At 38.1% G+C, this 15771-nt stretch overlaps 1 protein-coding gene across 1 annotated transcript in view; it reads right to left on the bottom strand.

The window, feature by feature from the left end:
- Window positions 1–2364: 2364 nt before the first annotated feature.
- MTBP (MDM2 binding protein) overlaps window positions 2365–15771 on the bottom strand; it is a 28925-nt gene continuing 15518 nt past the window's right edge. Inside the window, exons 17-23 of the mRNA XM_059472019.1 lie at window positions 14142–14297; window positions 11936–12031; window positions 8604–8870; window positions 7154–7400; window positions 5905–6018; window positions 4166–4231; window positions 2365–2762 (exon numbers count right to left, since the gene is read on the bottom strand). Of these exons, the coding sequence (XP_059328002.1) occupies window positions 2727–2762; window positions 4166–4231; window positions 5905–6018; window positions 7154–7400; window positions 8604–8870; window positions 11936–12031; window positions 14142–14297 (982 nt within the window). The 3' untranslated portion in view covers window positions 2365–2726. The remainder of the gene's footprint in view (window positions 2763–4165; window positions 4232–5904; window positions 6019–7153; window positions 7401–8603; window positions 8871–11935; window positions 12032–14141; window positions 14298–15771) is intronic.

Here is a 15771-nt window from a genome sequence, read left to right as displayed (position 1 = left end):
TACTCATCATGTAATTAAAATTAATTGCTGTAATATTACAAGTAATCATATCACCAAGTAATTGCATCTACATCAGTGCTGTCTTACCCTAGTCCTGTGGGGAATATAAGCATATAACATGGATGGATAATGTGCTTTTACATATAATGCATAATGTTATTATGCTATGTTATGTGCTTGTTATATAGATGGATAGATTATGGGTAAAGCAGAAATGTGTACTGGTGAATTTGATTTATATCCTGATTTGCAAAAACACGAAAGCAAGCAGCCAAAATATGCATAGGGCAGACTGGATTTGGGGGGTTCAGCAGCCACAAACAAGAAAATACTTTGAAGTTCAGATTCAAAGGGTGATGTTACATTCTGCATCACTTAAGTTACAGTGTATCAGCCAAGCTGCAGGAACTCTCAGTGTGGGGTTTTGGAACTATGACAGATGTAAAATAATTTGGTTAAATGCTGTTGCAGTGGACCAGATCAAATTATTGTGCCTACATTTTGTAGGTTAAGAGCATGGACAGGGACAGTTATCACAGCTCAAATGGGGCACAGTGTTATTAAGCCACAATAATAAACCAGCTACCACTTGTCCTAAAAGCCACTAACACAAAGAGCAAATGAGACATGGGTAGCAGTGTATTAGTTCTGCACTGGGAACTGTGCAGAAAACCAGTACATCAAAATGCTTATGCTTCCCTAACTGCTTTCCTGCCGATTATTTCAGGCCAGTCTTTGAGTCTACAGAATTAATTAAACCAATAAGCATTGGGTTCTACTTGAAGTACAAGAAAACCAGTTCAAAGTATTAATTACTTTCCTGAAGGTATTTTCTTTGCTCATGGCAGCTAGCCTCAAGGATTTATGAAATGTAGAGCTTCTGTACTTTTACTTATCAATTTAGGTATTATTATTAACTACAAAGTTTTTCAAATTACAAATATATAAACTTCCCAAAATTAAGTAGAAAATACAACTCTCAGTGGCTTGCTTTAGTATTCAGACAAAAGTATCAGCATTCAGGCTGAAGAGATAAGACTACAGCTTACAGCTTTTCTCTCTCTGGATGTAGAGCCTTTCCTGATTCACTATAAGATGTTAAGAAAGGTTAATGTCTTCATTACTTTCTTGTTTTATATTGAATGCAAAGAAATGTGAGCCATTCACAGTAATCATTACATTGGAGCAATTCTGTGCATGCACTTATTAGATGATTATATAAATAACTCTCTTCATTTCATTTCTATTTCACCAAATCACTAAAACTGGGATGCTGTGGATGCGTGGCATTCTGCAGACAAATGAAATCCATCTGACAAGTAGTTATGTTTGTCCTGGGCTTAGATGCACACAGTACTCACTAGAGCCCACTGTCACAGCAGAACAACTGCAGAGCTCTCCTCTTGCAGCTCAGTTAAACCAAGTACACACCCAGCCAGGAAAGGTCTGGTAGAGTTCAGGACTGGTAAACTTGGGAACAAAGCAACAGAACAGATGAACTCAAGATCCTGTTAAGACATGAAGAACCTCCTTAGGGCTTAGCTTTACACCAGATAGAATTAAGCAAAGAATAATGTCCCAAAATCAGGAAGGCTCTTTAGAGAAAGCACAGATTTTACAGTATTAAGTCTAACCTCCACATGGTTTAGTTCGATTATTTTTTCACAATATTACATTTCATTTATATTTGTATTGCTTAATCTATTTTCCTACTGGGATAATATAGCAAACAATAGCCCTGCATCTCTATCAGTTTTAATCCTGTTAGTTTATATGATAAATAGGAAATCCTTAATACAGAAAGCTTAGTATGAACTCCACATCTCAACAAAATACTAACTTGAATAATTACATTAGTCCCAGCCAGATACATGCCAGAGATTAAACTAAGAGGCCAAATTTAGTATTTTACTGTGTTTGCAACACAGCCAGAAACTCTTTTTTTCCTTACATTTCAGCATAGCACACCAGCTCTTTTCCAGTTCTCACCATCCTCATTACCAGTATTGCTTTGATTTTCTCCTCTTCCAGGAAAAGAAATCTCAGACCTCTCCTTAGATATTTTTCTAAGGAGTGTTACAAAGAGCATGCAGGAAATTATACTGAAAAGTCAGCTTGTAAAACAAAGAACCTTTCTTTAATGGGACCTTGCACCATGTTTCAAGCCATGCTTTTTTCTTCCTTATATTACAACACAGAGATAATTATGGTTCAAATTCTGATTGTGTTTGTTTTCACCTGCAGAATAGGAACTGTTATTAATTAGTATATAAACTGTCAATGGCTGATGCTGTAAACAGCTTTTATACAAGAGCTAGCTGAAGTAGAATAGAGATCTTCACACAAAAAGGAAAAACAAAGTAGTAGTTATCAAAATTAAATATGTGGGAGTATTTATTCATATAAAAACCAAATACACTGGTTGAAAAATATACAAAGCTTTATAAATCAAGTCAAGCTATATTAGTTTTAACAAACATAATAAATACACATATAAAATACAACCTCTTTTCATTTGAATTTAAAAAAAACATTAAAAACTTTCAGTAAAAAAAGTTTCCAACCTTGCTCCAGTGCTTGAAGAATGAGTCTATATAACTCCACTGACCACAGTCCTCCCAGTGTGCAGATCTGTGTGTGCATTGGGCAGCATAATGCTTCTCAAGTCAGAAGTGCTCTGTCTCCACAGCTCCTGGGAAGGTGTGAATAGAATCCACACAGTGTCTCTACTTGCTAGTCTTCTCCAAAACCCATTCAATCACCTGGGCAAATAATTGAGAAAGCAAACAATTACATACCTCCTGGTTTTGAAAGCAAATTAAGAACAGCTCATAGTTATCAATTCTTTCTTTAGTCCTTTGTCACCATTTGTGTATTATTTATTAAACAGGATTTAAAAGCAAACTACTCAGGAGAAGAAGGTATTGTTAATAATCTGAGAGGATACATACAGCATTACCCTGGAATTGTATTTAATCTTACAGACTGCTTTGTCTTCAGGAAAAGGCATTTTTAGAACCCCTGAATTGAAATACTTCACCCCATTCTCTCCATATACCAGCAAGAAGGTGCACATAATGCCAAACAGCTCATGCTTCCGGCAGTAAAAGTTCCTAATGCCAGAGAAGAAAGAATGAAGGATAATTTGTGCACTGCTGTCTCTACCTCCATTATCACTGCTGCTTTCCAAACAGGGCAGTTGTTCATACCACTGACTAAATACTCTCTAATACAGAGACATAAGCAGTTTAGGAGAACACCAATTTTAATGCCTTTTGCCAACAGCAAATATACAAAAACTGACCAATTTTCTACCCAAAGATGGAGGTGAGAAGCAGTGTATCAGCACAATAGCCCAGTTCAACACCAAACATCACAACCCAATAGATTTTGAACCTTATCATTGATACAAAGCAATCCACAAAGGAATACAGCACAGAACACAGCAAATACTGCTCTCATACAATAAGTTCTCTGGGGATCTAGCAGCTTTCTTTCTATTACTTACCCACCTCAGTTCAAATTCTTCCATATAATTTATAATTATGAAAACTGCACTGTAATTCTGCATTATGCTTTTTTCCCTTTTTTTTCCCCAAATCATGGAGTCACTTCAGTGTATGGCTCAGAACTTAGTACCAGAGTTACTTAATTTCTGGAGGAATATTTACTTCTGTCATTTGCTCTGTGCTGCTGTGCATGTAAGTACCACATTATGCACAAATAACCTCACCTGATGTCCCTTGTGCTTACAGTTACTCACAAGCCTAAAATTACTCATTTTCATTGCTTCTTTTAAAAAAATTATTTCCTTTCATAGACCTGCTTATTACTTCCTAATCTTTAAAATGTTATTTCCTTAAACACAAGAAAAGAAGAACTCCCTAATGATCCTAATTAAAGAAAAATTTCATCTCTTTTTTTTTCCTGTTTGTTTCAGTGATGTAGAAACATTTATTGTCTTAATTTCTGTTTCTCACTGTGGCACATCATCTTGGCAGCTGTAACTAAAATACCATCCAATACCTGGAAATTTTCCCTTGGAACTACTGCCTGAGAGTGAGATCAGAGTGAAATGAGACCCACATGCACCTTTCATCTCTTAAAGCTGTGGACTAAACCATCATGTAGTTACGTACAGGAATAAGTAAACACATGGTCTTACCTGCTTAGCATTGCTATTTGCTGTTTTCTTCATTTCATCAAGAAGTCCTCTAGAAGTTTTTAGGTCCTAAATATGAAACAAAAAGCCACAGAAGTCAGCATACAGTCACTCTAATTTGGGTTATATGAGCCCTGATAACCAGGACAGTGTAACACTTTTATCACCTTGTTCAGAACAAAACAATAATTATTTGCCTTTGCTTTTTTAATAAAATAAAGACAGTCATTTAAATCTCTTCCAATGGGTTATAGGTTTCCTTACAGCAGTCCAAACCTAATACTCAATTATGATTGAGTCTTCCTAAATTTCTGCATATATCTGCACAATTTCCAGTATTTTTTCTTCAATGATATTCAAAGTTCTTACAGTCTTGACTGAAATCCCGTTTCTATATAAACATGGAAATCAGCTGTGAGCTTACCCTGTAATACAGAGTTGTGGCAAAGAACAGAGAAGCAGACATCAGAAAGGAAAACCAGTGTAGAAAAGGGAAAAAATCCAGAATGGCTTTTCTGTTTTGCAGTCCATTTAATGAGTCCAACCTCATCTACTCTTTTAAACAAAGCAAGAACAAAACCTTGCCTGGAGAGAAAGAAGATGCATTTACTACTTGTCTCCAGAGGAAAATGATACCTATGTTACCATGCTTTTGAATTATGCAGCACACAAAAGATTCAAAGGACTCCCACAGACTTGGAGCTGCAAGACAGCTCAGGAGAAGACAATCCTGGGACACCTCTCCCTAGAAAGGACAGGATCACTGCCACATTCTTCCTTTTCCTTTTCTACTTGAAATGGAACTACAAACCCTGATTTGCTCTACTTACACATCCCTACCTGCAGCCCTTTCTGATTTTGGATTAGGAGATCTTCCTTCAGGGCATATTTCAGGGAGATGTTGGGAGCACTCAGAGAATAACTGCACAACTGTCTTCCAATTATTTAAGAAATTGATGCTTATCAGCAAGATGTTCTGATTGTGTGAGCATCCAGCCCTGCTCAACTTTCTTTTAGCTTAAAGCACCATTACTGGAGTTGACTAAACTGAGCTGGTTCACCCACAGTGATAGGTTAAACACATGCAAATGAAGAGAACAGCAGCTCAGCTGGTGAGCAATAGCTTTTAATCACTCCATACTGTAATTAACTTGATTTTGTGCTCAGACCAAGTAATATGGGCTTCAGCATTGACTCACAGTCTCCTAGGTATTGTGGAAAGAATTCTCATCTCCCCCTAAACATGAGGTTGATGCAATTCTACAGGGTGCTGCTGAGCCAGTATGTGTTAGATAACAGAGAACATCATGTCAGGGAGCTGCATTTTCTGAGTCAGTTCTGTAAGATTCTTATTGAGCCAACAACCTTAGAACAAAGGAGAAAGCTGAGCTGTCACAGCTACAGCTGGGAGATACTCTATTGCCTCCTCAGCTGCTGCAGCTCTTAGGAGTGACCTAACCTAACAGGCCCATGCTCTAGCATATTATTTCACTATGTATAAAAGGCTACTGCTTTAGGAGGTTTTAAAACAAGCAAAACCCCACCAAATTATATTGCAAAACTACCTTCTCCATTTGACAACAAGTCCAAAGGTCTCTCCACACAACCTACACATGACTAACACACCACGGGGAAATATTAGCTTAATCAACTCTGAATATCCCACATGCTATCTCAAGTTTTATTTAGGTGGTTTCACTTAACTAAGAATAAAGAGCTGTAAGAGTGTGTCTTCTAGTTACCTTTAAGTAGAATTTTGATATCTCAAATAGACGCTGGCTGCATGATGCAAAGCACTTATGATCTTCTGCAATTCCATGTTTTTGAAGAGTCTTAGCAACCACCTCCTTCAGCATCTTGGAAACAGAAGAAAACATACTCAGAAGTTCATCCCAACTATTGACATGAAAAATTGTCCATGGGAAGCAAAAAAGCCCAACACAGAAAACCTGATCTTTTGGGATCTTGCCTGCCTTCAATCTATTGCCAAACGTGATCAGCTCACTGCCTGAATCTGAGCAGTTATTTAACAGTCTATCTCCATTTCCTTCATTTTAAAATATAAAAAAATGCTTACATGTCAAAGATCAGTGAACAGTCACATGGAGCTTGGAAGATAAAAAGGAAGTCAATATTATCTTGGGGTTTTTTTTCTCCAAAATAATATATATATAAAATTATCACTTTTTGCTGTACTTGTTTGATACATGCATATTAAATACACTTACACATACACATTCCCTTGTTTGATACATACATATTAAAAAAAATTTAAAATCTGATGCTAAAGTCTCATTAGATAATTTCCTCTGACATTCTTTACATCAGAGATGTTTAAACTCTGCTGTAAGTCTGAATGAGTCACACCCATTTATGCTTCTTTGGACAATTCCAACTTGCCTTTGACAGTACCTTAAGATTCTTGCAGTGTTCTTCTTGTACCCTGGGATTAATTTAAAATTTGTATCACCAAGTCAGAAATAGTTTTGTACATTGTATTTTAGAAGAGGCATTCCTAATATACACAGCTAATAATTAAACATTATTCCACCAAATTATTTAACTGCTATCTCAATTAATGGATTTATAAAACTACAGAAATTTCTTTATTCTCAGACTAGGCTGTTCCTCCATGATGCCTTTGACCCTTCCAGAACATGTATGTCTTTGGTGCCTTTAGGTTTTACATTAATCATCTATATTTCATAACTCTTATTAATTGCTATTCATTTCCACCTTTTTTATTCCTCATTGTTATCTCTCTCAGCCTTAATTTTCTGGGCATGATAAAATTATCTTTGCACACTTTCTCATTCTTTGCTTCTGCAGCACCCTCCTCAGTGATTCACTTACACAAGTGAACAGAATGAAATTCAGTAACAAACACAGATGAAGATAATTCACCTTGAGTTAAAAAATGTTTACAAATCAAGTCCCATGGAAGGAAGTTAAAGAGCTCTTCTTCACTAAGAGAACAAGGCAGATTTTTACCCTGGTGTGTTTCTGGGATCTCGACTCCTTCTCTGGCCTGGCAGGCCCGGGCTGTGCGGCCGGGCCAGCGCTGGCGGCAGCTCGGTGGCCGTGGCCGGGCGGGTTCGATGGCGCTGCAGCCGCACCAGGGGACCTGTCCCTGTCCCTGTCCCAGCGCTTCCTCGGCACAGCCACTGCACGGTGACTCCTGCTGCTGCTCCCCCCTGCCTGCCACAGCAGCGACTCTGTGCTCTCACATCTGCTCAGCCTACAAAGAACAGGAAAAAACCCTATAAAAGTCACTCTCAGGTTTTCTACCGACTCTTTTAGTGCCATTGTTTCTGCTACAGAGGCTGCTGCTTCAGAGCAGTAAGGACTGAGCATTCCTGCAAACAACATCTGAAAACAGCAGACAGCAAGACAGGATTCTATTCTGTAAGATATTTTGTATTAGAAGAGCACTCTGCTGACTGCATTGGGCTGTGATATGTAGACCCATTGCACCTCTGATTAAAAAGGTCTAGAAACAAATTGAAGAAATCAGGTAACTAAGATAATAAAACTCTTGGGAAGAGAATTCGTCTCCAGTCTTCGGATGAGACAAAACTTCTTCAAACTATCTCATTTCTTTTGGCCCTACAGGAATGTCACAACTCATCTTAACTACAGAAAGTTGAGCATCATAATTCTATGGGAACATTGTAATCCTTGATCCTTCAACTGTAAGAGCATTAGTAATTCCAAATGCCAATTTCCAAAATGTTAAGTATAATCACATCTTCTTTTCTAACTATTCGGTAAGCTGCAAAAGATATACTTATTTCTAAAATCAGACTTCTGTTAAAGGCTTATGGTGATTGGAATGCAAAGGCTATCAACCTGGAAATAAGGAAGAAGTGAAGTATTACAGTAAAAAAGTGAATTTGGAAATATTGTTACCTAGCAGCTATTATTCAGTGATAGAGTTTGCATCTTCTGAGTGAGGACAAGATAGAAAGGGAAATCTTTAAAACTAGACTTCCAGAAAAGACTTTAATAAACAAGGCTGACAATAAGATTGGATTTTGGTAGGTCATCTTATGCCAGCAGTCCTTTGGATGAGAAATTCAATTATTCTGTTTGTACAATCTTTGGCTTTCTAAACCTTTAGCTGTTTATTCGTAGTACAGGACCCCTGACTGTTTCAATCCTAGATGAAGCTAGGATTCATCTTTTCAAAGGCACTTGAGACTGCAGGATATAACCCCAAATCTGTTAAACAAAGTGTGCCTGTGCTGCATGGTTTTGATTAATCTAATGCCATTGATCAGAGATCACACTTGAGGAAAAAAAAAAACCTACAGAAGAGGATTAAACAACTAGAACATTTGCCTAGATAGCTTCACTAAAACATTTTGAAATGAAAAGATGCAGCTCACAAGAGACCACTGAAACATTTCATGCTAAAGATTCATTTTATTCAGTGCATTACCTTTTCTTGGGATAAAAGTAATCCAGGTCTTTTGATCTGCGTTTTAGCCTTGATGTCTCTGTTTTGAATTCAGTTTGCAAAGTCTCTCCATCAGGGACACTTCCAGGCTCTGACAAGACTGCAGGAGATGGGAGAGGACTCAGGACAAGAGGCACAGGGCAGCACTCTTTGGTGCAAGTAGTCTGAGTTTCATAGCGAATAAGGCGAGTTTGAAGTTCAGCATATCCCACATCTCTCTCCAAGGCTCTTCTGTCATCAAGACAGTATCTAAAATTAAAATTGGGTGAGAAACCTGTGAGAGAAAGTCTCTGTTTTATTACAATCAAAAAACTTACTTTTGACAGTCATGTGAACTCCAAAGCCTTTTTTTGTTTGAACTGCTATACTGTTCTGAAATACAACTTTTAACAGCCCAGTAAATTAATATTTGCCTGGATTTTGCTCTACTTAAGTCCAACTCCAACAAAGAAGCTGAACTATATACTATTTGTAACTCTTTACCCTGTTCTTGTAAGATTCAAACTCTTTGAAATGCAACTTTTAGCTTTGTCTGAGATAAACACTGCTGTATGAGAGATTCACATTTTTTAAGTACTAAAAATACAAAAAAGTATCACTGAAGAAGCACAAGCTTCCTATTGACTACAATGAATAAGTGGTTTGATCAACCAAATCAACAGAACAAACTGTAATAACTACAGTGGGGCTGAAAGATAACAAATGAACAAGTGCTAACTCAGTGAAACACACGAGGTAACACAAAATGCATCCTAACTAACTTTTCTCTGGTATAAATGATTTCCAGGATTACTTGCAAGAGAACAGTGTCTCATCACCCAGTAACTTACTGTAGTGCAGGGAAAGGTAACAGTAAACCCTGTCTTATTCCAGCCTCTGTTACAAATTGTTTTAAGCAGTGTGAGCTCTTGCTCTGCCCACCCATCAAACTGCTCAGCAATGTTTCCTACTCTCAGGAATGCAAGACACATTCTTTACTTTTATCTCTTGGCATGGAGTCATGTTAAATTGCTAGTTCTGATGTTTCCATTTTCTTTGGAGTATTTTCATATTCAAGGAGAAAATAACTGGCTGATGAATCAAATTTCTACAGTTGAGGAAGACTTTCTACTAGAAATAAATTCATTATCTGATAAGAGAGTAAGCTGTCTGAACTTCAAAATTTCAAGGTATTTAATTTTTCTTATTTATATTCTCAGTACCCTGAGTAGTCACATACCCTACAAAGATAAAAAAATCCATTTAGCTTTAGAAGTTAAATTGCTATTTTACTCACTGCTTTAATGGCAATTGCTTTCTCTGTGCAAAACAGCATTCAAGTGTCTGGCACATGTTCATTACACCAAAAATTTGACTTAATCATAAATAGGAACAGCCTGATGTTCACAAGTCCTGGTCTTCATGGGGGACTTCAGCCATCCAAATAATCTGTTGGAGGGCCAATATGTAGGACAGAGGCAATCCAGGAGGCTCTTGGACTGCACTGGTAACTTCCTTCTCTGAGTGAGGTGAGGTGCTATGCTGGATCTTGTGCCCACCAAGAAGGAGGGGGTGGTGTGGAATGTGAAGCTCAAGGGCAGCCTTGGCTGCAGTGACCATTAAATAGTGGAGTTTGGGATCCTCAGGGCAGCAAGCAGAGCACACAGGAAGCTCACCCCTGGACTTCAGGAAAGCAGTCTGCCATTGACACAGAGCTCTGTGGCATGGTCAACACTAGAGGGAAGGGGTGCCATCCAGAGGCTTGAGAGGTGGCCCTGTGCAAACCTGATGAGGTTCAACAAGGCCAAGTGCAAGGTCCTGCACCTGTGTAAGGGCAATGCCAGCAATAATACAGGCTGAGTGAAAAATTAATTAAGAGCAGCTCTGGGGAAAAAATTGTGAGATGTTGGTGTCCCTGCCCATGGCATGGAGGCTGCAATTAGATGATATTTAAGGTCCCTTCCAACTCAGACCATTCTATGATAACTGCTGCTCCTTGGTTTTTTGACAAGACTTTACCTCCAAATATAAATCCAGCAGCTGGGCAGATGAAAACTGCATAGTACCAAACACATCTGAATTCTCTTGTTACAATATGTTCTGCTCCTACACTACCTCCCACTCTACTGCTTCCCTCCCACTCTGCTAAGCACATTGCCCTTGCAATATTAATATGCCAGGATCTTCCTCCTCTCCACAACACCCTGCAGTCTATATCTGTCCCATTTTGCCAGAAGGGGTAGCACAAGCTGTGCTGTCCTAATTTGGAATCTCAGGCACACTCCTTGCTGAGGTCAGGCAGGGCAGCAAGATATCACATAGCAACAGAAAACAGACAAGTGGTTTCTTCCCACACCCACCATATGCATTTCTCTTTTCTACCCAGTTGCCTCTCTATGCCACTTATCACAAATCTAAAAAGGCTAACAGGCTCATGAATTACTGCTTAGAAAAAGAGATAACTAAAGAGATAGGAGTGCTCCATTGCCCTATAAAACTTGGCTAAAATCAGCAGATACTAAATACAGACTTAATCAAACTATTTGTAAAATGAATAGGGAAAAAATACCAGCAGCATTGTCAGTCAATTCTGATAATCTGAAAATGTGATTTTAGGAGGCAGCAGAAGCTTGCACAAAAACTGAACTAACTATGCTTGGTATCCACTGCATTTCTTAATATATGCTGCATTAAGACTGTCTCTATGGAAGAGTTATGCTTAATTATCTACTCCAGCATTTCTGTAGCCTTTTTCCTTTTCTTCTCAATGTCAATATTTGTACTTTTCTAGACTATTTTTATACAGCTACATTATGTGACAGTTTGCCCATTTGTCTGCTTTGACAAATAACTATTGCTGGCTGGCTGAGATGAACTAACAGTCCTAGCCATATGGATCCTTTAGAACATCCTCACCACTAACACTTGCCTGCTGGTGTTTTCAGGCTCCCTGAACATACAGGTAGCAGCATCACAGCAGCTCTCATTAAACCTCCTGACTATCAGTCTTAAAGTGTCAACAATTAAATATCAAAGCAGAAACTATGCATGTACTTAAAACATGTGCTTCACTAGGAACTTGATATGTACTAATTCCCTTGCCATTTGTAGCTCTGAATTAAAATTTTCAGAGACACTGAGGAGAGACACAGAAGTACAACTGAGAAAAAAAGACCTTCAATGTTTCTACATTACCATCAAGGCAGCAATGTTGCAATTGAAACCAGTGACATTTAATCCATAATTAACATACCCTTAACATGTTGCTTGAAATATTTCTAATTACACTTAGACTGGAAACTAAAGAGTAAATCTGAGAAAAGAAGGAAACTTACTCAAGTCCATGGTAATGGCATCCAGCTGCTTTTTCAAAAGGCAAACCTCTGAGTTTTCGAGGAGTAAGGTCTGGTGTCAAAAGAAATGCATTTTCACTGAAAGGAGGAAAATAAAGATCTATTTTAACCAGTTACCTTCAGGATAAATTATACTTCCAAAAATCAGAAATAAATGCCTTCACATATGAAGAACAAAACAGCATGTCTTGCAGCTAAGCCCCGAGGATAAAGCATTAATGGAAAATTAAATCTGTACTGAAGTGAGAATTTAAGTTCAACTAATTCCTACTCAGCTATTATTGTTGCAGAAGCTCTTAGACATCTCTCAGATGGCTAGGTCACTGCTCCAAACAAGTTATCAATAAAACTAGGCAATATCACAATGGGACACCTGAGTGGTAGAATGAACTGAGAGGAACTGGGAAGTGACCTCCCATTTCTCAATCACACACTGTAAGTAGTGAATTCCTTCCCTTCAAATTGTTGCCTCACCTAACACTCATCTTTCCCAGCCTTCAGAACTAATGGCTTGTTTCCTGGGATATTTCAATTCCAGCTAGCAACTCTCTACAGCTAAATCATAAGAGTGAGTGTATTTGTTTGAGGGTATTTCAAGGGAATAAGCCATAGCAAGGCAGACAGAAAGATCCTGCTGCCAGATCTCAACATACCCTGACATTTACCTCTAAAGAAGGGAAGACAAAAAGGCAAGATGTAACAGAATCTGAAACTTACACGTTGCTTCAGATTTTATTCATATAGACTGCCTCTACACCATTTCCACTGGAATAATCTGAGAAAAACATCCAGGAAAGATGTGATACTGAATCTAGCAAAATGATAATTTGGAAAGACTGTCAGCCAAAACTGTAATCTATCAAACTTCTATCTAAGCTCAAACACAGAAAACAAGTGAACATGCCTTTAATTCTCTCTCAAAATCTCTTCAATCCTTCTGTTGGTCAGGAAGATCCTTAGGTCCATATTCACTGTTCTTGATCACCTACTGTGCAAAGCTCCTCATAATTCCAGAGAATTTAGTCAAAGCAACTGCTAGGGGAGTGAGCAGCTCAGAGTACAGTGTTCTGCTGGACTCAATTCAAATTCACATCTCACTCATCTGTAGCTCAAAGCAAATCATTCAAGACACTCAAGGTATTCTATGCTATAGTGCATCTCTGGAGTCTTGGAAAAAAATCAAAGACTAAAAAAAGGTTTTTTAGTGAAAATTTATTCACTTCTTTCCCACACAACTAGTTGGAAGGAAAATATTTTAGCCAAAATTCTAAATCTTCTCCACTCATTAACAACCCAGTAGGAGATTCTAAATCTTTACTGCATATTTTCTAATTTGCTTGAATTGTCTGCTCAGAACATATTCAGTTTAGTTTCAAAACTTCAGTAACTATTTTACACAACTCTCAAAAATCCTACCGAAAATCCAAAATACTACAGAACCTTTCCCTTGCACAAGCACTCTTATTACATATAATGAAGTCTGAAAAATGATCAAGGGCTGTATCAAATAATTGCATCATAGTTTTATTATTCAGTATTAAAAAGGTCAACAAATATAATTGTAGTGACTGCAAAGACTGTCTTGCCTACCTAGCACTCTGTGACACACTGCATAAATAGTACAAGTTCTGCTTCTACAAACACCATCTGACTCTTACAGAGTCTGGCCTTAACTCTAATAGATGTACAGATCCTGAAAACTATACCAGTAACTCCATGAATCTATAAAAAGCATGACAGGAGACAAACACAGTTAAATAGGCTCAAATATTTTCTTATTTTGTCTTCCCACCTAGACTCCCCTCCACTGAAAGAAATCACACCCAAAAAATTAAAGCTCTACCACAGTAGCTTCTGCTTTACTAGAAATACTCTTTTGGAAATGGACATATAGGGCAGTAGCAGTTTGGCAGGGCTCTACCAGTAACCAGTTTGTGCTTCAGGTGATGATTTTGTTATTTAAATGCCTAGGAGCAAGATCATCATCTCCAGCCATTTCTGAAAGAACTAAATAGCAATACTGACTGGAGACCAAAATAGTTCATTTCACTGGCAGGCATGTGACATAAGGATGTTGCAAGTTATAAAGTCAAATCCAGTTAGGCCATTCTGTGACTCCCACTCCACCCTTTTTACACCCCCTACACCAGCTGTGAGTTTGGTGTTAGTGGCTCTAAGATGCTCATACCGCCTGGGAACTGGCAGGGGCTGGAGCTCCCCCACGGGCAGCCCCTCTGGGGTGAAAAACTTGAGCAGCTCTTTGGCATCCAGCAAGGTCAGGGACTCCCTCTGGCTGTCCTTGTGTCCCAGCAGCTGCTCAGGTGAATGTGCAAACAGAGGAACTCTGCAAAAAAGGCAGCAAGCAAAGACCAATCTAAGATTTTTTTTATAAACTAATAAACTCATTTAATATTAAAAAAAATATTAAATCATTGCTACCCTAGCGCAATTAAACTAGTACTAAAGTAAAATGAACGAAGTTGCTCCTTGAGAACATTAACACAGATGTTCATGATAAAGAACATGATAATTGGTGCAAATTCTCTAACATTTGACTGAAGAAAGTAGTTTCTTCAAGAATTTAGAGTGTGGTTATAAAATACAACATGGGAAGATGATTATTCACCCCTTTTTTCTTTTTTTTGAACAAAAATTGGTTCCCATAAAAAAAAAAATTACCCAATATACAGGAAAGGAACTATACAGTCACTACTGCATGCAACTCTCCACTCTTTTTTAGTGTTTTCAATCAAGTACATCAAAATTCTCCCTCTTCTCACTTTTTAAGCAACACATTGTATCCTGACACAAGGTAAGAAAGATACTCAGTTCAGATGATGAACAATAAAATTAACACTGACTATGTAAGAGAAAGGTCCTTTAGGAAGCTTTTTGACAGCTAATTAAAAGGAAGAACTTTACTTGTTTGAGAAACAAAAGCCAATAATAATAACAATAACGATGATGATGATGATGATGATGATGATAGTAATACCACCATGAGAAAGCTAATGTGAGAATTTACCATGTGCAGAACTCCAATCTAAGCCATGGCTACCTATGGTCCTTGAGAGAAATGGGATGGAAGTGACTCAGAAAAGGACAGCTGGACACTTGCCTCTACAGCTCTGTCAGCAAGAACATTAACATTAGCAAAGACCATTAAGCCACAGAATCCCAGCATTGGCTGAGCAGGAAAGGACCACAGGGATCACCGAGTCACCTCCTGGCCCTGCACAGCACCATCCCCAAGAGTCACACCCTGTGCCTGAGAGCATTGCCCAAACTCCCCTTGAGCTCTGTCAGTGCTGTGACCACTGCCCTGGGGAGCCTGTTCAGTGCCCAACCACAGCCTGGGTAAAGAACCTTTTTCTAATTCACAACCTAAACATTCCTTGACAAGTCTTATATAAAGTGAGAGCTCAACTGAAATCAACAGGCTGTCTTAAGTGACACAAAGACCTATGGGTTTCATGAGAACAGTACTGAAGGTAAAACATAACTAAATATAAATTTAAACATAAAACCAATATGCTCTTTGACTTCAAAATTACTTGATATATGGTATCAACTATTGACTATCAATTTCTGATATATGTTATCAACTGACTAGGAAATATGAGATCAGAACACGCTGCACATGTTGGCAAATACAGCTAAAATATTTATATTTATTAGGGTATGTTGTGCGAAAGAAAAGCTTTTGTATGTTTTCCTACCATAGCTACTATTTTCTAGAAGTGCCATTTTGGTAATTTAGTTTTAGAACTATTATACTTTTAGCTAGGTCCCAGTTGCATTTAGTCAATAAAAATCAA

The sequence above is a fragment of the Ammospiza nelsoni genome, chromosome 1 (assembly GCF_027579445.1).
Source record: "Ammospiza nelsoni isolate bAmmNel1 chromosome 1, bAmmNel1.pri, whole genome shotgun sequence".
Classification (NCBI taxonomy): domain Eukaryota; kingdom Metazoa; phylum Chordata; class Aves; order Passeriformes; family Passerellidae; genus Ammospiza; species Ammospiza nelsoni.
The sequence above is the reverse complement of the archived record's forward strand: the minus strand, read 5'-3'. Positions and strand labels throughout refer to the sequence as shown.